The sequence below is a fragment of the Nomascus leucogenys genome, chromosome 4 (assembly GCF_006542625.1).
Source record: "Nomascus leucogenys isolate Asia chromosome 4, Asia_NLE_v1, whole genome shotgun sequence".
Lineage (NCBI taxonomy): Eukaryota > Metazoa > Chordata > Mammalia > Primates > Hylobatidae > Nomascus > Nomascus leucogenys.
In genome coordinates, this window is record NC_044384.1 from 43,003,413 (window position 1) to 43,031,395 (window position 27,983).

General features: G+C 42.2%; 1 protein-coding gene across 6 annotated transcripts in view; it reads left to right on the top strand.

Annotated features, from left to right (window-relative positions):
- The window catches only part of TPGS2 (tubulin polyglutamylase complex subunit 2), a 53,145-nt gene that overhangs the window by 7,311 nt on the left and 17,851 nt on the right, over positions 1–27,983 (top strand). For 4 of the 6 annotated variants that reach the window (XM_012506313.2, XM_004087720.3, XM_030810558.1 and 1 more), the window contains exons 2-5: positions 2,678–2,757; positions 13,557–13,644; positions 22,156–22,284; positions 27,333–27,446. In XM_012506313.2, the coding sequence (XP_012361767.2) occupies positions 2,678–2,757; positions 13,557–13,644; positions 22,156–22,284; positions 27,333–27,446 (411 nt within the window). Of the gene's footprint in view, positions 1–2,677; positions 2,758–11,644; positions 11,724–13,556; positions 13,645–22,155; positions 22,304–27,332; positions 27,447–27,983 lie in introns of those variants that run through there. The other 2 variants (XM_030810557.1, XR_004029640.1) reach the window with 2 other exon arrangements.

The window sequence follows — 27,983 nt, forward strand, 5'->3', positions numbered from 1 at the left end:
TATCTAACTAAGCAAGAAGTTTCTTGAAACAGTGTCTCCTACTTAAATTCCTAATCTCTGGCATTAATTTCCCAAAGCTTAGGACATAGCAGGTCCTCATTAAATACCTCAGAGAGACTGTTTTTCACTAGAAAATAGATCCCAGTTATCAGTCACTGGATAACAAATCATCTCAAAACATAGTTTGCTTGAAACAACAGTTAACTGTCTCTCCCAGTTCTGTGGATTGACTGGACCAGCTGGGGTAGTTCTCATTTGGGGTCTCTCAAGTGGTCGCAGTTAGATAGCAGCTGGGACTGGAATCATCAAATGGCTTCTGCACTCTAATGTCTGCCCCCCTCAGTACTTGTCAGTATACCCTCTGTCTCCAAAAGAGTAGCTTGGATTTAGTATGTGATGGCTCAGGAATCAAAAAAAGGCAAAGGGAGACTGCCAGTTCTCTTAAATTTTAAGTCCAAAACTGGCACACCATTTCTTCACAATATTTTATAGGGCAAGGCACTCACAGGCTAACTCCAAACTCAAGAAGTTGGAGAAATAGACTTACCTCTCAATGAGAAGTGCTATGGGCATGCAGGGAAGTAAGGAATTGATAGCACCCACCTTTGGAGTAAGCTACCACAGTGAGTTTTAATCCACGGCATATCACACAGTTACTTAGAGTGGACTGTGCTGAGTCTAAAGATGTGAGTTTCATATCTCTTACTCTGCCATGCAGGTTATTCCAGCCAGCTGGCTGACAAATGCTTGTCATTGGTCACAAAGGCAGGACAGGGAGAATGGCTATGCCTATTCAGATATTGCTTCTCATATATGGCATCTTGATAGGCCAAGGACAATGTATAATTTCTATTGCTTTCCAAACATCCGCAAAATGTTTTTAGTTATCTCACCAAAATGATAGGCTACTGAGACAACATGATAAAAACAGCATTAGGTTTGGTGAACACAACTTTGGTAAGAGATTTCATTTTATGAATTACTTAACATCTTTGAACCTCGGTTTCCTTATCTTTAAAATGAGGGTAAGGATACCTGCTTCACAAGATTGTTGAAAGATTAAATGGGATAATTTATGCCCATTTCCTGTAACAGAGCATTATACAAATGGAATTTATTGCATGCCCTTCTCTTCCATATCCCCAACACCACCTCCTCACCAATTCTGAAGTACTATGTCGGATATAGGAGTCTCTACAATGGATACTTCCTAAGCAACTTATTATCTGAAAGTTATTAAAGTCAACATGTTGGCCAATTACCTTGCCATGAGAGTATTCCAAGCTTAAGTATGACATGACCCCATCTGCAGTAGCATCACAGTAGTTTTGTCTGAACCTATAACCCTTCCATGTAGGCCTGTTATAAACAGTAAATAATTGTATGTGTCCTCTTTCAAACCTAAGGTCTATTTTTACTTACTGAAGGTAAAGGGAAGTGAAGACCCATCTAAGGTCATACAACTAGTAAATGTATAAAGCAAGACTAGAATAGGTAGAGTCTAGAATTCTTAGTTCCTATATTGGGCTATTGCTGCATCCCAAGATTTGAGTTTCTGGCAACTTGGAGGAAATTTTATAATGCATAAAAAGGGCACTGGCTTAATTATAGGATCAGTGAACCACATAAAATGATTAGAAGTTTCTGCCATAGTCCTAGAGATTTTAAAAACTCAAGCTACCCTCCTGTGTCAGCCTCCCAAGTAGCGGGGACTACATGTATACACTACCATACCTGGCTACATGTTGTTCTTTTTATGAAGGCACCAATCATTGGACTAGGGGTCTACTCTACTTCAGTATGACCTCATCTAAACTAATTATGTCTGCAGTAACTCTATTTCCAAATAAGGTCATATTCTGAGGTACTGGGGGTTAAGACTTCAATATCTTTTTTTGTGGGGGTGGGGACAGAATTCAAGTCATAACAGCTTTTATGACAAATTTTAAGTCTTGGATTAAGGACTTCAGAATCTTGAGTCTGCATGGCCACAGACAAGTGGAGAATGTTGGAGGAGGTATTGAACTCTGTAGTATTCCCAGGTGGCTTCTGCTCTCCCCCAGAGTGAATGATAGAACACAGCTCCACAAAGAGAAGCAGACGAGATTATTTGGAGACCTTTTCCTGCTTCAAGGATTTAGAAATATGACTTACTTTTTTCTTAGTATATTTTTGGATGGAATCTATTTTTTATGTTAACCCAGCTTTGAAATCCTAGACCTCACAGAGTAGAAGATTATGTTCAAGATGAGTTTTATTTAGAAGAAAAGTTAATAAGCAAGTTTTATGTCCTATAAAAGTTAATGGGTTGCTATTCTTTATTTCTTTTCACTTTATCCTGAGTATAAAGAATTAGCTCACTGAGAATTTCAGTGTGAAATCACTAGGAATCTACAATCTCTGTTTTTTGTTCAATAAGATTAATGACTGAGCAATGACAGTATAGAGCACAGTCTGTGGATATCCTTTCTATCAGGTAGACTGCATTGTCCTAGGTTATGGGACCATGCCTTTCAGAGGCCAACCAGTTCTCTGCTTTCATTACAGGGGTAATAAGTGTTCATGAGAAGGATTGGATGTTCTTAAGAGCAGTCATCAACAGTTAGTCAACAACTAGCATAGAAATGTATGACAGTGGACCAATTGCAACTCTACAGACTCTTTTTTTCTCCTCCAGAATCTTCCCCAGGTGTGACAGAGGTGACCATCATAGAAAAGCCTCCTGCTGAACGTCATATGATTTCTTCCTGGGAACAAGTAAGTGTTGCCATGTGAAGTCTTTACCTCCCAACAAAGAGAGGTCAATGTAAATGTCCCTGAGAAGGAAAGATTAGGGGAGGAAGAATATTTACTCAGACCACAGCTGCTTTCAAGGTAGAGTTGACCTTTTCTATGTTCCTGTTCAGCCCACTTAACAGTTCCTTTCATTCTATGCCACTGACCCAGCATGGAGTGTTTCCCCTGAGCCCCACTCTCCTACAGAAGCAGTGGACATTCAAAGTTGTATACAGCAAAGCTAAAAATCAATTAAGGAAAAAAAAGGATATGTGTTAATAAGTGTCATGCTGTCCAGAACATGATTAAGTGTTGCACATAACTACTAAGCAGATTAAAAGCTAATTTAGGTTTCCAACTTTCCTCTGAACTTCAATTCGTTTATTCAATAAAAGTTTTAAGCTTCTACAATGCGCCAGACATTGTGCTTGGTGTTGAGCCCTGGGGATTAAATGGTGATTTTTTTTGAGACAGAGTCTTGCTCTGTCTCCCAGATTAAATGGTAATTTTTTAAAAGGCACTGTTTTTGCCTCTTAATCTTACTGCCTAAGACATAGTATAGATTGTTATGAATGTAACTACAAACTGGCCTGAGTACTGTGAAAGAGAGGTAAAGGGAGCATTGTCTGGAGACCTGCCCTAATCTAGAGGTTGAGAAAAGTTTTCCCAAAGAAGGAATAAGAAATTGTTAACCAGGTAGATGGGATCTAGGAAGATGGGACTTTCAATCTCTATGAAGGCTTCAAGATTGGAAGGATTACATTGTTCTGAGATCACGAAGAAGGAGCACAGGAGAGCAAGGGAGAGAGAGCTCAGCAAGGACCAGGACATCCAGGGCTTCATAGGTCTTCAGCAGTTTGCTCTTTATCTTGGAAGCAAAGGGGAGTCATTGAAATGTTTTAAGTAGGGAACTATGAAGTTAGATTTATACTTTGAAAGGACCACTGTGGCTGTAGAGTAACAAATGGATTTGACTGGGGCAAGTGGCAACAAATTGCCCTACCATTTAATAAGTACCTGCTAACACTTACCCCATAAGTCATTCCATACTAAATGAATAATAACCCTGCAAGGTGGGTATTGGTATCTCCATTTTATAGATGAAGAAACTGAGGCTGAAAGAGTTTAAAGAATTTGGCTGGCACAGTGGCTCATGCTTGTAATCCCAGTGTTTTGGAAGGCCAGGGCAGAGGATTGCTTTAGGCCAGGAGTTCGAGAGAAGCCTGGACAACATGGCAATACTCCAGCTCTACAAAACAATAATGTTAATTAGCCAGGTATGGTAGCACACACCTGTACTCCCAGCTATTGGGGAGGCTGGGGTGGGAGGATCCTGTGACCCCAGGAGGTTGAGGCTGCAGTGAGCTATGATCACACCGCTGCACTCTAGCCTGAGCAACAGGGCAAGACCTTGTTTCGTTTAAAAAAAAAAAAAGAAAGAAAAATTTGTTCTGAGTCTCATAGCTACCAAGTGGCAGAGACTGAATTTAAACTTACAGTTGCCTGCCTCTAAGAACGTGTCCTTTCTGCCCTGCCAGGCTGCCCCTCTGACAGAGGACAACACCATGGGAGTCTTGTCCTCAGCAGGCAAGCAGTCCTGCCAGCCTGACTCCCCTCCCTGGGCTGAGCTAGCAGCAGCTTTTCTGGCAGCTCAGTAACTGGGAGTTGATCCAGGACCTCAGCTCAGCAGCATCCCAACTCTTCTCACTCAGCCCCCACCTCCATTTCCACTCACAGCCCATCATAGGAAAAGGAAATTCCAGAACGGTGTCTATGAAACTCTTATTGGCTGATCCTGTCAACACCTGTTCCTGGTACTTCTGTGACTATGCCAGTCTGGCCTCATTGATGTTTTGTTCGTTATGAATAATAGTAAAAGATATGATGGAGGACATTTCTCTTGATTCTTTTTGAGCTTAGGTCAGCCCTTTAGGTATTAGTAGAACTGCCAGGCCAGTGTGGTGGCTCATGCCTGTAATCCCAGCACTTCAGGAAGCCGAGGCAGGCAGATCACGAGGTCAGGAGTTCAAGACCAGCCTGGTCAATATGGTGAAACCCGTCTGTACTAAAAATACAAAAATTAGCCGGGCATGGTGGTGCACGCCTGTAGTCCCAGCTACTTGGGAGGTTGAGGCAGAAGAATCGCTTGAACCTGGGAGGCGGAGGTTGTAGTGAACTGAGATCGCACAACTGCACTCCAGCCTGGGCAACAGAGCAATACTCTGTCCCCACCTCCCCCTGCCAAAAAAAAAAAAAAAAAAAGGAACTGCCTCAGGGCTCTTTTGTAAGAGTCAGATCCTCGTGATTTCCTGTCTGCTGAGGACCTGGATTGGAAGATGAGAGGACAGGAATGCCTTGTCTAGGGTGGAACACTATTATGTTGCTTTGGAATAAAGTGATTTCTGAGGCATATTCTTCCTTGTGTCTTGTACCATACAGTCCTTAGAGCTATTTAAGGAGAAGACTTTACCCATTTATCCCAGTTTTACTTATACTGTAGTTTCTTCATTTGGAGCTGCCTTCCATAGCTGTGTTTCACGGATAGAGTCTGCAGGGGATCTCTTGGTATCTAATCTGCCTCCTGGACAATGCAACTTTATTAGGTTCCCTTTTAGCTTAGACTGACACTTAGGGAAATGCAGTTGTAGTGCTAGATAAATAGCCATCAGAGGTCTAAAAGGATTAAGGGGAAAGCATGAGAGAAAGAGATATTCAACTAACTGAGACAGTTAATGGAACATTTTCTTCAGACATATTCAGTCCGGAGAATACTTGTGAAGGTACCTAAAATAATCAGATACATAGATTTGGAATTTTTCTTTGAGTTCTTTAGTTAAAATATCTCAGATCTAAGTTCAAATATGCTAAATCCAATATACAAGCAAGCTAGGTGTGGTGGTGCACACCTATAGTCCCAGCTACTTGAGAGGCCAAAGTGGGAGGATTGCTTGAGGCCAGGAGTTCAAGAACAGCCTGGGCAATATAATGAGACAACTCCTTAACCCCTGTCTCTTAAAAAATAAGTAAGTAATAAAAATTTTAAAAATAAGATGCTAACAGTATTAGCATCAGTAATGTAAAAACGTTTCTTTCACCTGAGTTTGGCATGTCTGGGCTTGTGAAGGCCTGGGATGCTTGGAAGATAAGATAGCCTTTGGGGTGTGTACCTTTTAAGATTCGTTTTTGTGTAACACTTTTTTTCTGATTATGCTAAACAAAACAGTCAAAAAGGTATACTGAAAATACAAAAAAAAAAAAAAAGAATTAAAAAAAAAGTCTTCTAGGATTTTCCTACCTAGACATAACCACAGTTGGCGTATTTTTGGTTATGTGTGTGGGTGAAGGGTAGGCATTGGGATCCCTTACAAGTCCATGAATGGGAAGTGGTCCGTGGACTCCTTGAAATGTATGTCAGATATGTTTTTTTTGGGAGGTGGGGGAAAAGGCTTTTTCAGATTCTCAAAGGGACTCATAACCCCAAAAAGTTTAAAACAGGTTTTTGTATAATTTTTTCATTCAAAATGGGGCAATACTCAACGTGCTATTTTCTTACCTACTTTTGTCCCCTAAGCAGTGGAGGGTAGAAGTTTTGGACTGCTCTGAAACTCCCTTGTCTCACTTTCTCACCCTAGAGGTTAATGAAGAGCATGTTGACACAGGAGCAGGCTTGATAAGCCACCCGTGCTGTGTGCCTGCTTCCAGAAGTGCCTGTACCAGAGAAGCAGGAGGATCCCAAGGGGCTAATTCCTACTTCTCTAGAGAACTGACCCTAGGGACCTGTCTCCTTGGAGACACCTCATTTAGAGCCCAGCCTCCATCTGGTATACCTGGTGACCACAGCTGCATAAATACATTCAGATAAGGCCCCTAAGAAGGGGCCCTCTGCCCCTTTGGGCAAATATAGCCCTCTGGGAAGCTCACTGAGATACGTTATACTAGTAAGGATAGGGAAGCATTTTAATGTGGGAAAAACACACTGGAGTAGAAGTCTTATGCCAGCTCCGGACCCTTGGCTAAGTAATGTAACTTCTCTGCATCTCATGTTCATCATGTATAAAATAAGTAATTTGAAATCAGTGTTATTGAAGGACTTGTCCAGCTGTAATCTAGTCTTTTGTGATTCTATACTGCAAATCCAGGAAGAAAGATTGACAACCGAAACCTAAATGATCATATACCTGCTGCAGTCCCCTGAGGTTGGAGGGAAATGTGAACAACCTTTTTCCATGTTTATATATTTCACCATTTTTTCTTCTTAAATACACAATTTCAGTTTGTCTGCCTCTGTGCAGTTGTATGATTCCTGTTCATTGTGCCTGCTACCTGCCTTTTATCATGATGGTCCATAGTAAGGCCCAGTGTCTACACTGAGCTTTTCATCTTTCAAGCACCAGAAAAGCATCTGCCTCTTAGTTCTCATAGCATCCTGGTGCCAGGAGAGTTCTGTTGTTATTAAGCATTTCAGTGACATTTCATAGTTGCAGACGGCTTTACAATTCTTGATTGGTTACACCCTCCAATCCCCAGATAAAAATTCAGTTTACTGATGGTGAAACCATGGCCCACAGAAACCAAATGATTTGGCAGAATATCTCCTTTTTTTCCAGACTCAGTTTTTCTACAGTCTACAGAGTGGGTTCTGAACCTTCTTGAAGATCTGTTTGTTACACGCCCCACTGTGAATTTATGATAAGCATTTCCAGTAGAAGAAATCATCCTGTGACACCATGTGACTAGTGACCCCCTCACTTCATGCTCTTACTCTGCCTGGGAGATTCTCTGTGTTCTCCACCAGTCAACCCTTCTCCCTAGCACTTCACTTCTTTCTCCTGGCAGCTTCCCCATAGGGGCTTCCCATCTCTTTAAAATTAAAAACAACCTTCAACATATGTCTCCTTCTAGCTATTTAGCTATTTGTTCCTTTTCATGCCAAGTATGAGGAAAAATTGTCTACACCAGGGGTTGGGAAATGTTTTCTTTAGAGGACCAGATAGTTTATGCTCTGGCATTAGAGTCTGTGTCACAACTACTCATTTCTGCCATTGTAGCTGTGAAAGCAGCCATCAAAAGTACTGAAATGCATGGGTGTGACTGTGTTCAAATGGAACATTTTTACAAAAACAGGTGACAGGGTGGATCCAGTGGCCATAGTTTACAAATTACCATCCTTCCTTCATTTCTCAGTTATTCATCCTGCCACAGCCTCTCTTTAGCCACCACCATTCTTGGATACCATTCTGTCAAAATCACTGGGACCTCTTCATGGCTAAAGACTTACTTCATCTCACTTGGTGTGGCTCCTGCATGCCCCACGGTTAGCCACTCCCTTCTCTGCTAGCCTCTCTTCCCTTGGATGCAGAAGCACAACTCTCTTGATCCTTTCCTTCCTCGCAGACTCTTCCCTCCTAGTTCTCTTTGCCCCTTCAGCTCCACAACACTTATCTATTAAACATTTGTCTCTATTTAAATTAGGAATATGTTTGGCTTAAGGAAAGATAAACTAGCAATAGCTTAAGCAAATAGGAATGAATATTTTTCATGTAACAAGTCCTGAGGTAGACAGTTGCAGTTGGTTCATCAGTCCTGACAATGTTAAGCCATTATCTCCATAATTATTTTGTCCTTTTTCTTTATGGTGCCTCTGAGTAGAAAAAACACACACTGTTTTTCCTCTGCTGTTACTCCGCAACAATCAACACAGAAAATTTCCATAACCAAATGTGTGTGTGTTGCAAGGGGGAGTTCCCAAACACATCAACAAGCTATCAGTTCTGCAGTGAATACCAGCTGGGTGTCCTCCAATTCAGTTCCGACACTATCACCCTGGAGATAGCATCAGATCCCATAGGTTAAGGGCTCAGTCTCACAAGACTGCCCCTCACTTCCAATGCCAATTGCAAGTCCCAAGTTGTTTTACCTGTGCCTCTGACCCACCAGCTATAAATTGGGGTTCCCAGACCCCCTCCTCAGGTTCAATTAATTTCCTAGAGTGGCTCACAGAACTCAGAGGAACACTTTCTTAACATTTACAGGTTTATTACAAAGGATACAGAGGAAGAGATGCACAGGGCAAGGTGTAGTGGGAGGGGCGTGGAACTTCCCTGCCGTCCGAGAGCACGCCACCCTACAGGAACTTCCATGTGCTCAGCTGTCCGGAAGCTCTTCAAACTCTGTCTTTTGGGTTTTTATGGAGGCTTCATTATGTAGACATGATTGATTAAACCATGGGCCATTGATAATCAACTTACCCTTCAGCCCCTCTTCCCTCCCTGAGGTTAGGGGGTGGGGCTGAAAGTTCCAACCGACTGCCTGCCTTGGTTGTTCTGGTGGTCATCTCCCATCCTGCAGCTACCTTGGAGATGCCAGTCATTTGTCAGCTCTTTAGCACACAAAAAGACGTCACTTTGGAGATTCAAAGGATTTTAGAAATTGTATGCCAGGAATCTGGGACAGAGACCAAATATATATTTCACAGTATCATAGTGGCAAAATAACTGCTACAGTCTGAGCTATCATTTCCAAGCTCAAAAAACAAAAAAGAGGTAAGGGATGTTGCCAGGCACATCTGTCACCTTTTAACAGGACAGTGAAAGTTTTCTTAGAAACCTTCTCTTTTGGATTTGTGTTTACATTTTATTGTCCAGCAGTAATTGCAGGAGGTTCTGAAAACAAGTATTTAATAGGACACATTGCCATCTCAAACAAAATGAAGGTTCTGCCAAGGAGAAAAAGGAAGGTGGATTTGAATAAGCAATCCATGTGTCTGACACAGCTTCCTCTGCCCCTTCCCTCATTTCTCTTTCTGTTTCTAGTGCCCCACACAGTATTTATCCCATAATAGATACTTAATAAATGTGAAATGAGTAAGTGAATTAGATAAAACGCAAAAATCAGAAAGAGTGTCAAGCCTTCCCAAGGTTGCCTAACTTCTTTTCCACAAGCAATCCTTAATTTCATTTCTGAGACTCAGGCTACCACACCCACCATCTCTGAAGCAGATCGGCTGTAGATGCAAAGGCTTCCCCCACTAATTCCACCAGTGGTAGAATTTTGATGATTATATAAACTTGAGGATATTAGTCTTCTGAAGGTTGCCTCGTATGAGCTCTGTCAGACACACAGCTTCACCAAGACTTGTGGTGCCTCTAGACAGGCCAATATTTATATTTTTTTCTTCACACATTTGTAAAGGGAGACTGATGGTTCTGTGAAGAAAGGATTTTGGAAAAAGTGTGCTACCTTTCCTTTGACTGTTAAGCAATGCAGCTCTGGCCCCAAACTCTCATACCCTACTCAACAAAACAAAAGGGTTCAGTTAACCAAGCCCTCCACCTCTCCTAAGGTGGGAATTTGAGAATATATTTGGGAATTCTCTTGGGGATCTCACACCATCCCTCTACAGTTCATCCAGGTTTTCCTCCACTTCGTGGAATGTCCTCCCTGAGAAGAGTTTCAGGAGATGCCATTGTGCTCATTGCCACAATTTCCAGCAATGTTTTCATGCTCCTTGATGGACGTCCTGGGCAGCTCTTCACCTGGCCGTGGTTGCAGACCAGCCAGAGAGCCAGCTCAGCATGGACCAGCACCTACAGAGACATTGATTTCTGTCCTCTGGCCCCTATGCTGACCTGATCCTGCATCTGCTCCCCAGTTGGGAAGTGGCCTCTAAAAGTGAGGGGAACAATGGGGTGCAGGATTGTCCAGGAGTAGAAAAGGTGAGTAGAAGGCAATGGACAGCCCCTAGCCCTTCCCTTGAGGCCCAGTGCTATTGGTTTTCTGGAATCTTGCTGATAGCTCCCAAAACAAAAAAGTGGCTCAGGTCCTTCATCCAATGAAGTAGTAACAGAGCTTGTGGTGGACTCTTTCTAAAGCAGCTTAAATAAACCATTGTAGATTGTCTCAGGAGAAGAAAAGAAAGATTAAAAATTAGGAACTATGTGACAGAATCACCACTGGGCTAGAGATTGCAGATACCATCTTGATGTAATCAGCTGTTATTTCAGACACCAGTCGTTGTTATTCTCCCTTGTTGGCTTTCTCCCCAGACCCTCCCTCCAATCCTGATATTACCCTCCTCCATTCATTTTCTACCAATCTTCTTCCTCCCTGCCCTCCTATCATACCCACCAAAATATAGACTGGGCATGGATCCGTGCAGGAAGAAGCCCTCTGATGTGGGCAGATTGCTCCCTGTGGAAAAGCAAACTCTTTTCAAGTTGGTTAGAAGAGAAATTTTAAAACGGCAGTAACTGAGTCACTGGCCAGAAAAAAAAAAAAAATGGTGAAATACGTTAAAATTAGGAGAGGTTGTTTACTTTTCTCTCCAACCTTAAAGGACTGAAGCAGGTATGTGGTCATTTAAGTTTTAGTTGTGAACCTTTCTTCCTGGATTTGCCCCACTCAGAAGAGCTACATGCAGTAGGAAGGCTGGAGAACTGCAGGCCCAGCAACTGCCCCAGGGGTGCTTGGGGCAGAAGGGTCTGCAGCAAAGAGCAGCAGAGCCAGGGCCGCTAGTCACTTAAATTAGAATGACAGTGAGGGATTGATGTTTTTCATGAATTTGGTTTACTTGAAAACTTTTATGCATATTAGTATTTGAAATGTGTGTTAAATATTTGATTTCATAGATTTTTTTCTATTTGTATGAATTTTGAATAATTGCAAAAAGTATTGGTATAAAATAATACCAAAACTTATTTCTTGGGTGAAATAAATACCATAACAAATGTTATAATTACTGTAACTGGAATTATTCAGCCTGACTTACATATGAACAATGCCAAATAGTCCACCTGCCCTCAGCCTGGATCTCATGGAATCCCCATTAAGAATGGCTGATAGACAGTAGTTTCCTTGTCTTTACCACTAGATGGCGCTAGTGATCAAAATATCAGAGCGATGCTGGCCTTTTGGGGCGACGAGAGGAGCAAGGACCTTGCAGAACACTGGTAACTTTAGGCTTCCTGTACCAGGGTTTTAGGGGTGGGAGAAAGGCATTCCGCAAGTGCATTTTTTCTTCTGAAAGCACAGATAATGTGGCCACACAGGAGGCACTAGGAGCAAGCCCCTAACTCCAAATGGTAGGAAAGCAAATTAGTCCAAGGAGTCTTGAGAGTCTCTTAAATTTCACATTTATGAGACTGGGTACTAAATAATGGACACAGAAAAAACAAAACTTGATCAGAACATACATTTTAGTTCATAAAGGAAATTTAAAACCTGTTCATTAAAATGACAGCTGTTGTCCATTTAATAATCTAAAAACACTGCTTTAAATCTCCGGCAAGCTTGAAGCTTTCTCTTTAATTATAGTTCCTGAAGATGCTGTGGCTGTGAATAATAATAATTTCCTAGTCTCCTCTCTTCCTGTCAAACTCACACCCCCTCGTACTGCCAGTGTTCTGTATATTAAGTCTTAGAGTTTATTCTTGAACCTAGATTCACAGAGTGACATGTTCAAGGTCACTCAGCTACTGGCAGAGTTGGAAAGTGAACTCAGATCGTCCTTCTACATGATGCTTTCCCATGCATTGGGTACCTAGAACTGACTGACAGGATGAATGAACTAAGGCAGTCCTGACATAAGCAGTTGTCAGTATCACATCTCAGAAGGGTCCAGTAAGCCGCAAGCTTGGATAGTTATTAACATGTTGCCTCTTTGCCTCTGTAACTACATCAAGAAGTCACTCTAGGGGGCCCAGGAAATGAATTGGAGAACTCATCCTTTGCACATTCCAGGGATTTGAGTTGGCTAGGGAAGACTGGTCATACACACACACAGATGTGAGTTACTTAGAATGTAGGGCTCGTTCCTGGTATCTCCTGAAAGGATATTAAGCTGCTTCTTTGTTCTCTCCGCCAACGGTTTGGATGATTTCTTATCCAACAGTTTTGGATGATTTCTTATCCAACAGTTTTGGATGATTTCTTATCCAACAGTTTTGGATGATTTCATATCCATGGATATGTGAAATATTTGAGTATATACGGTTACCTTCTAAGAGCTGTCAGAACTTAGACATTGCATAAGTTTTCTGGAAATAATATACTCTTCACTTTTTTTTTTTTTTTTTTTTTTGAGACAGAGTCTCTCTTTGTCGCCCAGGCTGGAGTGCAGTGGCACAATCTTGGCTCACTGCAAGCTCCGCCTCCCAGGTTCACGCCATTCTCCTGCCTCAGCCTCCCGAGTAACTGGGACTACAGTTGCCCACCACCACACTTGGCTAATTTTTTGTATTTTTAGTAGAGATGGGGTTTCACCGTGTTAGCCAGGATGGTCTCCATCTCCTGATCTCATGACCCGCCCACCTCGGCCTCCCAAAGTGCTGGGATTACAGGCACTCTTCACTTTTAAGATGCTCTCATTTGTCCAATAATTTATTTCAGAAAATAATATATGAGCATGGCTCTGATATGTACGGCAGTGATTGCTTTGCTTGAACATTGTCAGACTTTACCTAGGACTTCCCCTCTTGCCATGTTCCCCTGTCTCCTCTTCAGCTTGTTCCCTTTGAGCTCCTTTGTCAGGTGGCTGCCCATTGAGGCATTATCATGGCAGAGCAGGTACCTGGTTTGCATTAGCTGCTGAAGAAAAAAAAGGCAAACTGGAACTCTGCTTGCAAGACCCCAGTGCCTCTCTAATAGAGTTTTGTAGGTAACTATCAGAGCCTTCCTATTTCAGGGATCTATAACATGCTAAACATGTCCCCAGTGCCTTAAGCCATAGCTCTGTACCCTCTTTCCTAGCCCTGACCTGACACTTAGCTGCTTTGTGATTCTAGAAGAATAACTGTGTGATGCCTGAAGATGTGAAGAACTTTTACCTGATGACCAATGGCTTCCACATGACATGGAGTGTTAAGCTGGATGGTGAGTCAACCTCCTTGCTGTAGGGAGATTGAATGGGACAACTCTGAGGGCCCTTTCACTTTTGAGTCTTTGAATCTGGATGATTTTCATGGGTGCCTCTCAAGTGCCATGTCCAGAAGCTGTGATTATGTCCCAAAACTAACAGATGCCATCATTGCTTCATTCACCACAAACCCCACGACAGTCTAGCAGTATGGAACTGGGAAGTTCAATTTAGAGGATTCGTGTAGGAATAGGGTAGAGAAAACCATTAATTACTACATAAAAAACCCTAGCCACCTCAAACTTAAAGCCTCAGAGGGCTCTACCTCCGAACAAACCCCTCAGGGTAGGCTGCAGTGACAGTCTCTAGTGTTTATGATGGGGGCCACTTATCTCTTTCAGGATCCTTCCTTTATTCCCACCATCATAAAGACCTCAGGGCCCTTATCCTCAAACCAGTCTTTGCTTCTCTCCTTCACATCACGTCAGCCTAAGTCACCAGCTACCTCAATTCACAGGCTGCCATCTTTTGTCTAGGACAAAACATTTGTGTGTGGATGTGGGAACACACAAGTTTGTACATGTCAGATTGTAGGTACTATGTAGGCATGAAAGGCAGTGCTGAACATTTAGGTGAAGACTCTTGAAAACATTTCATAGGCAAGAAAACCCTGTCCAGCCACAAGAGCCCAGTCCATTCATGGCACAGATTCCGCAGCCCCTCCCCTCCAGTCCCTCCTCTCCAGTCCATTATTGTCTCTGACTCCAACCAGATCTACTTTGGCCTTGGGAAGTACCCTACATTTCCCCACTGCTGTCCCTAAAAATGCAGTGACTTCTGTTGCACTGCAAATCTACAGAGCAGACTTCTCCCCTTCGTTGCCTCAGCCTTCTACCTACACACCTGAGTTCCCTGTTTGGGTGATTTCCAAAGCCTTCCAGTCTATCGTGCACTGCTGGTCAGAAGTACTTTTTTTTTTTTTTTTTTTTAAGATGGAGTCTCACTCTGTTGCCCAAGCTGGAGTACAGTGGCGCGATCTCTGCTCACTTCAACCTCCGCCTCCCGGGTTCAAGAGATTCTTCTGCCTCAGCCCCCTGAGTAGCTGGGATTACAGGCATGTGCCACCACGCCTGGCTAATTTTTCTATTTTTGGTAGAGACAGCGTTTCACCATGTTGGTCAGGCTGGTCTTGAACTCTTGACCTCATGATCCGCCCACCTTGGCCTCCCAAAGTGCTGGGATTACAGGTATGAGGCACTGCGCCCAGCCGGAGGTACTTTTTTTTTTTTTAAATTATACTTTAGGTTTTAGGGTACATGTGCACAATGTGCAGGTTTGTTACATATGTATCCATGTGCCATGTTGATTTCCTGCACCCATTAACTCGTCATTTAGCATTAGGTATATCTCCTAATGCTGTCCCTCCCCCCTCCCCCCACCCCACAACAGTCCCCGGAATGTGATGTTCCGCTTCCTGTGTCCATGAGTTCTGATTGTTCAATTCCCACCTATGAGTGAGAACATGCGGTGTTTGGTTTTGTGTCCTTGCGATAGTTTACTGAGAATGATGTTTTCCAGTTTCATCCATGTCCCTACAAAGGACACGAACTCATCATTTTTTATGGCTGCATAGTATTCCATGGTGTATATGTGCCACATTTTCTTAATCCAGTCTATCGTTGTTGGACATTTGGGTTGGTTCCAACTCTTTGCTATTGTGAATAGTGCCGCAATAAACATATGTGTGCGTGTGTCTTTATAGCAGCATGATTTATAGTCCTTTGGGTATATACCCAGTAATGGGATGGCTGGGTCAAATGGTATTTCTAGTTCTAGATCCCTGAGGAATCGCCACACTGACTTCCACAATGGTTGAACTAGTTTACAGTCCCACCAACAGTGTAAAAGTGTTCCTATTTCTCCACATCCTCTCCAGCACCTCTTGTTTCCTGCTTTTTTAATGATGGCCATTCTAACTGGTGTGAGATGGTATCTAACTGGTGTGAGATGGTATCTCACTGTGGTTTTGATTTGCATTTCTCTGATGGCCAGTGATGATGAGCATTTCTTCATGTGTTTTTTGGCTGCATAAATGTCTTCTGAGAAGTGTCTGTTCATGTCCTTCGCCCACTTTTTGATGGGGTTGTTTGTTTTTTTCTTGTAAATTTGTTTGAGTTCATTGTAGATTCTGGATATTAGCCCTTTGTCAGATGAGTAGGTTGCAAAAATTTTCTCCCATTCTGTAGGTTGCCTGTTCACTCTGATGGTAGTTTCTTTTGCTGTGCAGAAGCTCTTTAGTTTAATGAGATCCCATTTGTCAATTTTGGCTTTTGTTGCCATTGCTTTTGGTGTTTTAGACATGAAGTCCTTGCCCACGCCTATGTCCTGAATGGTATTGCCTAGGTTTTCTTGTAGGATTTTAATGGTTTTAGTTCTAACATTTAAGTCTTTAATCCATCTTGAATTAATTTTTGTATAAGGTGTAAGGAAGGGATCCAGTTTCAGCTTTCTACATATGGCTAGCCAGTTTTCCCAGCACCATTTATTAAATAGGGAATCCTTTCCCCATTTCTTGTTTTTGTCAGGTTTGTCAAAGATCAGATAGTTGTAGATATGCGGCATCATTTCTGAGGGCTCTGTTCTGTTCCATTGATCTATATCTCTGTTGTGGTACCAGTACCATGCTGTTTTGGTTACTGTAGCCTTGTAGTATAGTTTGAAGTCAGGTAGCGTGATGCCTCCAGCTTTGTTCTTTTGGCTTAGGATTGACTTGGTGATGCGGGCTCTTTTTTGGTTCCATATGAACTTTAAAGTAGTTTTTTCCAATTCTGTGAAGAAAGTCATTGGTAGCTTGATGGGGATGGCATTGAATCTATAAATTACCTTGGGCAGTATGGCCATTTTCACGATATTGATTCTTCCAACCCATGAGCATGGAATGTTCTTCCATTTGTTTGTATCCTCTTTTATTTCATTGAGCAGTGGTTTGTAGTTCTCCTTGAAGAGGTCCTTCACATCCCTTGTAAGTTGGATTCCTAGGTATTTTATCCTCTTTGAAGCAATTGTGAATGGGAGTTCACTCATGATTTGGCTCTCTGTTTGTCTGTGATTGGTGTACAAGAATGCTTGTGATTTTTGTACATTGATTTTGTATCCTGAGACTTTGCTGAAGTTGCTAATCAGCTTAAGGAGATTTTGGGCTGAGACAATGGGATTTTCTAGATATACAATCATGTCATCTGCAAACAGGGACAGTTTGACTTCCTCTTTTCCTAATTGAATACCCTTTGTTTCCTTCTCCTGCCTGATTGCCCTGGCCAGAACTTCCAGCACTATGTTGAATAGGAGCAGTGAGAGAGGGCATCCCTGTCTTGTGCCAGTTTTCAGAGGGAATGCTTCCAGTTTTTGCCCATTCAGTATGATATTGGCTGTGGGTTTGTCATATACAGCTCTTATTATTTTGAGATACGTCCCATCAATACCTAATTTATTGAGAGTTTTTAGCATGAAGGGTTGTTGAATTTTGTCAAAGGCCTTTTCTGCATCTATTGAGATAATCATGTGGTTTTTGTCTTTGGTTCTGTTTATATGCTGGATTACATTTATTGATTTGCGTATGTTGAACCAGCCTTGCATCCCAGGGGTGAAGCCCACTTGATCATGGTGTATAAGCTTTTTGATGTGCTGCTGGATTCGGTTTGCCAGTATTTTATTGAGGATTTTTGCATCAATGTTCATCAAGGATATTGGTCTAAAATTCTCTTTTTTGGTTGTGTCTCTGCCTGGCTTTGGTATGAGGACGATGCTGGCTTCATAGAACGTGTTAGGGAGGATTCCCTCTTTTTCTATTGATTGGAATAGTTTCAGAAGGAATGGTACCAGTTCCTCCTTGTACCTCTGGTAGAATTCAGCTGTGAATCCATCAGGTCCTGGACTCTTTTTGGTTGGTAAGCTATTGATTATTGCCACAATTTCAGAACCTGTTATTGGTCTGTTCAGAGATTCGACTTCTTCCTGATTTAGTCTTGGGAGGGTGTATTTGTCGAGGAATTTATCCATTTCTTCTAGATTTTCTAGTTTATTTGCAGAGAGGTGTTTGTAGTCTTCTCTGATGGTAGATTGTATTTCTGTGGGATCGGTGGTGATATCCCCTTTTTCATTTTTTATTGCATCTATTTGATTCTTCTCTCTTTTCTTCTTTATTAGTCTTGCTAGTGGTCTATCAATTTTGTTGATCTTCTCAAAAAACCAGCTCCTGGATTCATTAATTTTTTGAAGGGTATTTTGTGTCTCTATTTCCTTCAGTTCTGCTCTGATTTTAGTTATTTCTAGCCTTCTGCTAGCTTTTGCATGTGTTTGCTCTTGCTTTTCTAGTTCTTTTAATTGTGATGTTAGGGTGTCAATTTTGGATCTTTCCTGCTTTCTCTTGTGGGCATTTAGTGCTATAAATTTCCCTCTACACACTGCTTTGAATGTGTCCCAGAGATTCTGGTATGTTGTGTCTTTGTTCTCATTGGTTTCAAAGAACATCTTTATTTCTGCCTTCATTTCATTATGTACCCAATAGTCATTCAGGAGCAGGTTGTTCAGTTTCCATGTAGTTGAGCGGTTTTGAGTGAGTTTTTTAATCCTGAGTTCTAGTTTGATTGCACTGTGGTCTGAGAGACAGTTTGTGATAATTTCTGTTCTTTTACATTTGCTGAGGAGAGCTTTACTTCCAACTATGTGGTCAATTTTGTAATAGGTGTGGTGTGGTGCTGAAAAAAATGTATATTCTGTTGATTTGGGGTGGAGAGTTCTGTAGATGTCTATTAGGTCCACTTGGTGCAGAGCTGAGTTCAATTCCTGGATATCCTTGTTAACTTTCTGTCTCATTGATCTGTCTAATGTTGACAGTGGGGTGTTAAAATCTCCCATTATTATTGTGTGGGAGTTTAAGTCCCTTTGTAGGTCACTCAGGACTTGCTTTATGAATCTGGGTGCTCCTGTGTTGGGTGCATATATATTTAGGATAGTTAGCTCTTCTTGTTGAATTGATCCCTTTACCATTATGTAATGGCCTTCTTTGTCTCTTTTGATCTTTGTTGGTTTAAAGTCTATTTTATCAGAGACTAAGATTGCAACCCCTGCCTTTTTTTATTTTCCATTTGCTTGATAGATCTTCCTCCATCCCTTTATTTTGAGTCTATGTGTGTCTCTGCATGTGAGATGGGTTTCCTGAATACAGCACACTGATGGGTCCTGACTCCTTATCCAGTTTGCCAGTCTGTGTCTTTTAATTGGAGCATTTAGTCCATTTACATTTAAAGTTAATATTTTTATGTGTGAATCTGATCCTGTCATTATGATGTTAGTTGGTTATTTTGCTCATTAATTGATGCAGTTTCTTCCTAGCCTCAATGGTCTTTACAATTTGGCATGATTTTGCAGTGGCTGGTGCCGGTTGTTCCTTTCCATGTTTAGTGCTTCCTTCAGGAGCTCTTTTAGGGCAGGCCTGGTGGTGACAAAATCACTCAGCATTTGCTTGTCTGTAAAGTATTTTATTTCTCCTTCACTTATGAAGCTTAGTTTGGCTGGATAGGAAATTCTGGGTTGAAAATTCTTTTCTTTAAGAATGTTGAATATCGGCCCCCACTCTCTTCTGGCTTGTATAGTTTCTGCCGAGAGATCAGCTGTTAGTCTGATGGGCTTCCCTTTGTGGGTAACCCGACATTTCTCTCTGGCTGCCCTTAACATTTTTTCCTTCATTTCAACTTTGGTGAATCTGACAATTATGTGTCTTGGAGTTTCTCTTCTCGAGGAGTATCTTTGTGGCATTCTCTGTATTTCCTGAATCTGAATGTTGGCCTGCCTTGCTAGATTGGGGAAGTTCTCCTGGATAATATCTTGCAGTGTTTTCCAACTTGGTTCCATTCTCCCCGTCATTTTCAGGTACACCAATCAGACGTAGGTTTGGTCGTTTCACGTAGTCCCAAATTTCTTAGAGGCTTTGTTCATTTCTTTTTATTCTTTTTTCTCTAGACTTCCCTTCTCGCTTCATTTCATTCATTTCATCTTCCATCAGCGATACCCTTTCTTCCAGTTGATCGCATCTGCTACTGAGGCTTCTGCAATCTTCGTGTAGTTCTCGAAACTTGGCTTTCAGCTCCATCAGCTCCTTGAAGCCCTTCTCTCCATTGGTTATTCTAGTTATCCATTCTTCTAATTTTTTTTCAAAGTTTTTAACTTCTTTGCTATTGTTTTGAATTTCCTCCCGTAGCTCAGAGTAGTTTGATCGTCTGAAGCCTTCTTCTCTCAACTCGTCAAAGTCATCCTCCATCCAGCTTTGTTCCGTTGCTGGTGAGGGACTGCATTCCTTTGGAGGAGGAGAGGTGCTCTGCTTTTTACAGTTTCCAGTTTTTCTGCTCTGTTTTTTCCCCATCTTTGTGGTTTTATCTACCTTTGGTCTTTGATGATGGTGATGTACAGATGGGTTTTTGGTGTGGATGTCCTTTCTGTTTGTTAGTTTTCCTTCTACCAGACAGGACCCTCAGCTGCAGGTCTGTTGGAGTTTACTAGAGGTCCACTCCAGACCCTGTTTGGCTGGGTGTCAGCAGCGGTGGCTGCAGAACAGCGGATTTTCGTGAGACCACAAATTCAGCTGTCTAATAGTTCCTCTGGAAGTTTTGTCTCAGAGGAGTACCCGGCCGAGTGAGGTGTCAGTCTGTCCCTACTGGGGGGGTGCCTCCCAGTTAGGCTGCTCAGGAGTGAGGGACCCACTTTAGGAGGCAGTCTGTCCGTTCTCAGATCTCCAGCTGCGTGCTGGGAGAACCACTACTCTCTTCAAAGCTGTCAGTCAGACAGGGACGTTTAAGTCTCTGGAGATTCCTGCTGACTTTTTGTTTGTCTGTGCCCTGCCCCCAGGTGGAGCCTACAGAGGCAGACAGGCCTCCTTGAGCTGTGGTGGGCTCCACCCAGTTCGAGCTTCCTGGCTGCTTTGTTTACCTAAGCAAGCCTGGGCAATGGCGGGCGCCCCTCCCCCAGCCTCGCTGCCGCCTTGCAGCTTGATCTCAGACTGCTGTGCTAGCAATCAGCGAGACTCCGTGGGCATAGGACCCTCCGAGCCAGGTGCGGGACACAATCTCCTAGTGTGCCGTTTTCCAGGCCCGTTGGGAAAGCGCAGTATGAGGGTGGGACTGACCCGATTTTCCAGGTGCCTTCTGTTACCCCTTTCTTTGACTAGGAAAGGGAACTCCCTGACCCCTTGCGCTTCCCGAGTGAGGCAGTGCCTCGCCCTGCTTCGGCTCGCGCACAGTGCGCCTCACCGACTGTCCTGCACCCACTGTTTGGCACTCCCTAGTGAGATGAAACCGGTACTTCAAGCAGAAATGCAGAAATCACCAGTCTTCTGTGTCGCTCAGGCTGGGAGCTGGAGACCAGAGCTGTTCCTATTCGGCCATCTTGGCTCCACCTCCCCAGAGGTACTTTTTTATAGCTTGCTAGTGAATATTGAACATTGGCTTTTATCTTAGAATCATTTCCTCCTATGGCTTAGAAACCATCCTTGTCACCAGCATCAGAACCTTCTTTTATAGCATGGCCATGGCTTTTGGTGTCTGGAGCAACAGAGAGGGGACAGAGACTAAACCAACTGGCGGACTCTCCCTGGCCCACATCCTTGCAACAGGCTAGCCCCTTTATATGCCTGCTTCAGAGAATAAAAGTTTTATGAATGAGTCCCAGTTCATTATTGCAATACCTTCTCTAATTTAATCTCCCCAAGCCCAGTCTTCTTATCCCCATTACCATACCCATTATATAGTGAACAGCCTAAGTCAGTGACAGAAAAGGCAGCAGAGGCATCTTCTGATGTTTGCCTCTTTAGTGGTCTTTTCTTCTTAGACATTCCATGGTCTTTACACAGGTTGTTTTATTGCTTTAAACCATTCCAGTTTTTTCAGCAGTCAAATAAAGAAAACATGCATCTTCCTCGTCCGTATTTACACCCTAATCACAGAAGACTAGAACCAAGCAAGAAGGCTGCCAAATTCTCATCACTGAGTAAGGGAAAATGATACAGAGAAGGGGGGATTTTGTTTTTTATCATGAAAGCTTATAACAAGAAGAATAGAAAGGGCCCATTATGTAATCAGAGCTATTACTCCTTCAGAAAATGTTTATGCAGAATACTTGCTAAACAAAGGAAAGAGGGAGCAAAAACATTTTAAAGTCCCTTACCCTTCAGATGTCCCTAAGCCCAGATTTCCCAGTTCTTTGTTGGTATTCCCTTTGAAATTTTTCTTCCACTCTACCCTAATACATACAATGGGGGCTCTTTATCACCTGTGGCCTCCAGTTCCTTTTTTTGTATGAAAGGTTGGTACCTTGGAATATGCAGTGAGTAATCCTCTTCTTCCCACCTTCCATCAGATTCCTCAGCCATGGGGCCAAACAATACCTGGACTTAGGTTATTCAAGCAGAATCTCATGACAACCATTGTAACTAGGTTGTTACTCCATGTAATTCTCCTTAACGCATGTTCCCCTAGAGCACATCATTCCACTGGGAAGCATGGCAATTAACAGCATCTCAAAACTGACTCAGCTCACCCAGTCTTCCATGTATTCACTTCCTAATGCACCCACCCTGGCAGACCTGGAGGACGATACACATGAAGGTAGGAAGAAGATGCCAAGGTTGGTATCTTTGTTTCCAGCATCCAGCTCCATGCCTGGCACGTAGTAGGTACTTAATGAATCTTGGTGCATGAATGAATGTTAAAGATTAATTAAACTTCACTCAACATTTCAGTATCAAGAGGATTCAGGGAACATGATGATCTAAATACAGCTCCTTTCCTCTCCATTCTTACCTCCAAGCTCTTTGCCACTTCTGAGTGAAATGGCTCATAAGTCAAGTGGCTGCTAAAACCTAGGAACAACTGAGTATAAGTGAGGACTTAGTCAGAGTTGTGTTTGGTCACATATAACAGATGTAGTTACAATGTTTAAATAGCAATTTATTTTTCTCATAACAAGAAATCTGGAACTAGGCTGATGTAGCTGCTTGAGAAAGTCAGTGATAAAGTCTCCCTCTGGCCTTGTGCTGCACCAGGCTTTGGATATGGTTTTCATCCTTATGGTTGAGGAAGGTGGGCGTTTCCTGTCAGGAAAAAAGATGAGTAAATGGCAAAGGGCAAAATACCTAGCTGTTTGCAGAATGTCTCCCTTTTGATCAAGAAAACAATAGTTTTCTCAGCAGCACCTCCTAATAGCTATTAGAAGAGTCAAATGGCAACCCAGGTTGCCAGGGGTCTGAGAAGGTAAATACTTTTAGTTGTGCAGTATGGCTTCCTTAAACAGAACTGGGCTTTCATTAAGAAAGAAAGGAAGAACAAATAGTGAATAGGCAACTAATGTCTCCAATACTAAGATCTTGGGGTTCACTAAGCCCTGGCAGAGAAAACTGATGTAAGGGTGTCTCTTCCGATTGGATGAGCAATTGAAGAATAGTACCAGAGAAGTTCAGGGGCAGAGGCTAGACAGTGATGGGTCCTGGAAAGAGCCTGTCACACAAAGATTTGTGGAATTTCCAGGGGTAGGAAAAAGGTCTCACTGTCTTTATATGTGTGGGGTGGGCTTCTCTAAAAGGTGAAGAAGTAGTCAAATAGGTGGGCTAAGTCTTCCCTGCTCTTGAGGCTGGAATAGAAGAGGTAGAGTAGATAACAGAGAGGCTTCATGGGATCACATTGTTCCACATACAAATAGGGATAAAAACCACTTGGCCTTCTGACACCTGCTAGAGTCATGCATTTTAGGATAGTGCAACAAGTATACCTAAGTCTCATTAAACCTAAATGGAAAAACAGTGACTTCTCTCAGGGGACTCAGCAGTCAGAGAGAGGATCATCAGGAAAAAATAGAATACACAATCAGCCGGGTGCAGTGGCATGAGCCTGTATTCCTAGCTACTTGTGAGGCTGAGGCAAGAGGATCACTGGATCCCAGGAGATTGAGGCTGTAGTGTGCTATTGTCACCTCTGTAAATCGCCACTGATCACTTGAGCCCACGAGTTTGAGGCTGTAGCATGTTGTGATCACACCTGTGAATAGCCACCACACTCTAGCCTGGGCAAAATAGTGAGAGCCATCACTATTTAAAAAAATACACAACCAGAGAAATAAAACTGCTAGAGGAGACAGATAAAAACCTAAATAAGAACAAGAATACTTAAGGAGATATAAGACAACATAAAGACTTTCTATGGATAAAAACAAAGATTCTCAAACAATTGACTACATGAATTGAAGAAGAGTATATGTATTTTATTGAGACCTGAGTTAGCCTGAAAAATCAAGTGCAGGAAATATCTTAAAGCGTAGATGAATAAATTTAAAAGAGGAGAATTATGAGGGAAAATGTAGGAATTAAGAGAAGTGGAAAATAGATTCAGGACACTTTCCATTGGAATTATAGGTGCTCAAAAAAGAGAAAATAGATGGAAAGGCAGTAAATACATACTAATAAAAGACACCTCTCTGCAGATGGAAAGGGCCCACCTAGACCCAAGTTGAACAGATGAGAAAACACAGACACTTATGCATATCCTGATGTGGAGAAAATTACAAGCTTCTAGGCAAAATAACAAATTACTTGTGAGGGAATAATAAGCAGACTGACATTAACTCAGCAGATGAGGACACACAACCCCATGAATGAGAACCAGCACAGATAACAGGTAACACAGATCAGCAGTGGTTACCAGAGGCTTGGGGTGGGGAGGCTGGACAGGGAAAGGCGAAACGTTGGTCAACAGGCACAGTTTCAGTGAGACAGGAGGAATAAGTTCTGGTGATCTGTTGCATAGCATAATGACTATAGCTAATAATGTATATTTCAAAATAGCTAAAAGAAAGAATTTTAAATGTTCTCACCACAAACAAATGATAAATACTAGTGGTGGATATGCTAATTAGCCCGATTTGATCTTTCCACAATGCATATACATCTTAAAATAGCATGTTGTTCTCCATCAATATATAAATATGTACAATTATTATTTGTCAATTAAAAATGAAACTTTAAAAAAATTTTAATTAAGAAAAAAGAGGGCCAGGTGCGGTAGCTCACACCTGTAATCCCAGCACTTTGGGAGACCGAGGGGGGTGAATCATGAGGTCAGGAGATCAAGACCATCCTGGCCAACATGGTGAAACCCCGTCTCTACTAAAAATACAAAAATTAGCCAGGCGTGGTGGTGGGCACCTGTAATCCCAGCTACTCGGGAGGCTGAGGCAAGAGAGTCACTTGAACCCAGGAGGCAGAGGTTGCAGTGAGCCAAGATCATGCCACTGCACTCCAGCCCGGCAGCAGAGCAAGACTCCATCCCAAAAAAAAAAGCAAAAGAGATCCATTGGTACTGCTAAGAGTGACGTTATTAGATACAGAGTACAAAACAATATGCTTAGATGCCCCCGTGGAGGTAAAACCAAACTAAAATTTCAGGGAGGAACTGAAAATAGTGACATTGTAGATTTGAAAAAAAAAAAAAATTCAAATATTGACATTGTGTTTATAATATGGCAGAATCTCTTTTACCAGAGCAAGGCTTCTGCAGGTAATACTCTATACTCTGGAAGAAGTTTAAAAACATGTGTCTTAAAGGACTGGAGAGTAGTCAAAAGCAGGCAGAAGCTGGAATGGTGTCTACGTTGGCAGAAGGGAGCCACATTGAGTTTTCTGTTCTTATAACTTTTCACCTGAGGGCAGACCTCAGTCAGCACCAGGCAGGGCTGCCAAAACTTGGTGGGAACATATCAACTGGACTTTTTATTTCATCCAAGATAGAGTAACAGAAGAGATTTATCTACCCACCTGGAGCAACAATGACAAACAACAGACAAAATATATAAAACAATGATTTTCAAGCACTGATACGAAAAATGCAGTGGTTTGGATTATTAGTGGCTAAGACATTGCAGAAGAAGAGACTAGAGAACTTCAGCACATAATAGAAGCTATCTAAAGTTACACAGAAAAATATTATTTATAATGAAAACAGTATCAGTGACCTGAGGGACAACACGTGGTATAATGTATGTGTAATTGAAGTCTTTGAAAAGAGGGGTCAGGGGCTAGAAAATATTTGAAGAAATAATGGTTCAAAAGTTTACCAATCATGGTAACTATAAATCCTCATATCCAATAAGCTTAATAAGCCAGGAACAAGAAACACAAATGATAACAAGAAACACCATAATCAGATTGTTCAAAATCAAAGATAAAATCATAAATGCAGCCAAAAGGAAAAGACAAATTACATGCAAGAGAACAAAGATAAGGATAACAGCATATTTCTCCTTAAAAGCAATTCAAGTGAGATAAAATACTCAAAGGAAAAAATAGGTTGGTCAGTCGTTCACGCCTGTAATCCCAGCGCTGTAGGAGGCCGAGGCCAGAGGATCACTAGAGCCCAGGAGTTTGAGATCAGCCTAGGCAACATAGCGAAACTCCATCTCTACAAAAAATTTAAAAATCACCTGGGTATGGTGGCCACACCTATGGACCCCAGCTACTTGGGAGTCTGAGGCAGAAGGATTGCTTGAACCCAGGAGGTCAAGGCTACAATGAACCATGTTCATATGCCACTGCACTCCAGCCCAGGTGATAGAGTGGAGACCCTGTCTCAAAAAAAATAAAATAAACCTAGAATTCTATACCCATTGAAAATATCTTTCAAAAACAAAGGACTTCCAGTCTGTCTCCCTGGATCTTAAAAAGTCCTTTTTGAAGAGCAATCTGGCAACATCTATTCTATTGCAGGGAATCTGTCCCATATAATGAAAGCACCAGAATATAAGGGCATGTACAGAGAAGATTATTGTAGCATTCACAACCAAGTAATGGTAGGCAAATGCCTATCAATAGAGGAATGGTGGAATAAATGAGGGTACATCACTCCCACAGACTATGAAATAGTCATTTAAAAAGAATGAATTAGAGTTATGCCACATGACTTAGAGGGCTTTTCCATGGTTCTGACCGGGCGCGGTGGCTCATGCCTGTAATCCCAGCATTTTGGGAGGCCGAGATGGGCGGATCACTTGAGGTCAGGAGTTCGAGAGCAGTCTGGCTAACGTGGTGAAACTCCGTCCCTACTAAAAACACAAAAATTAGCCAGGCGTGGTGGCACATGCCGGTAGTCCCAGCTACTCAGGAGGCTGAAGTAGGAGAATTGCTTCAACCCAGGAGGTGGAGGTTGCAGTGAGCCGAGATTATGCCATTGCACTCCAGCCTGGGCAACAGAGCAAGACTCCGTCTCAAAAAAAAAAAAAAAAAAAAGCAAGATTCAAATAATGTGTTTGCTATCCCACTTTTGTAGAATAAACAATCTCAGGAAAGGAAATGAAGTTATGTCAGCATCAAGCCATTCAGATTGCTCTGTGGTCCCACTTCCAAGAAGTTCAGTTTGCTTTTCTCTTGCCTCCTTTTCCCTGATTCCCTGATATTGTCCGTTGCTGATAGAGAAACCCAGACAGAAGGCCTAGTCCATGAATGAGATTAGGGCTTTAATTCAAATACAGAATTTATTTGAAAATACTACTTAAATATATGTTTGAGATAAGGCTTTTTCCTTCTGTTTTTTCCACCTAGCAAAGTTGGATATATAGGTATGTGTTTGAGTTGAGTTTGTTTGAACATTACCATTAACTTCTGGATTTGCAGCCAGTGATGATCAGCCAGAGAAGCCTCACTTTGACTCTCGCAGTGTGATATTTGAGCTGGATTCATGCAATGGCAATGGGAAAGTTTGCCTCGTCTACAAAAGTGGGAAACCAGGTAAGAATTGTTTACAAGCGTGGTCGTGTAGTTCGGCTAGGGTCTTGCCTGACCTTGCTTGTCAGCCATGGCTCAGGAGACACATACCTCCTTGGCCTCTTGAGATGCTCCCAGGTTCCTTGTGTGTCCCAAACCCAAAAACCCCTTTGGTTCTCTCTGAGCATCACCCTCTGGGCTAATTATTAGTCCTTTTATCCATCTTCATTTGTGAGTTATTGCCAAATAGTTGATGGTATTAGGATAATATGGGAGTAAAAACCAAAAGAAATAGACATTTTGTTTATAGACTCCTACAGCAAGTTCATGCACTAGATAAGCATCCAGAAAACACATTATCTTTTATCTTTCTTTTATACTTCTATATCTAGGCCAATTAACAGCAATAAAAACCTGAATTACTAGACCAAAGACCCCAGATGGGAAATTAAAAGCCTCTCTGCCCTCAAGCAGCAGCTGCCACCTAGCTCCCTAACAGCACTTCAGACCCCAGCCTAGGGACTGTGAAACTACAGAGCTGGACAATGGCAGCCCTCTTCA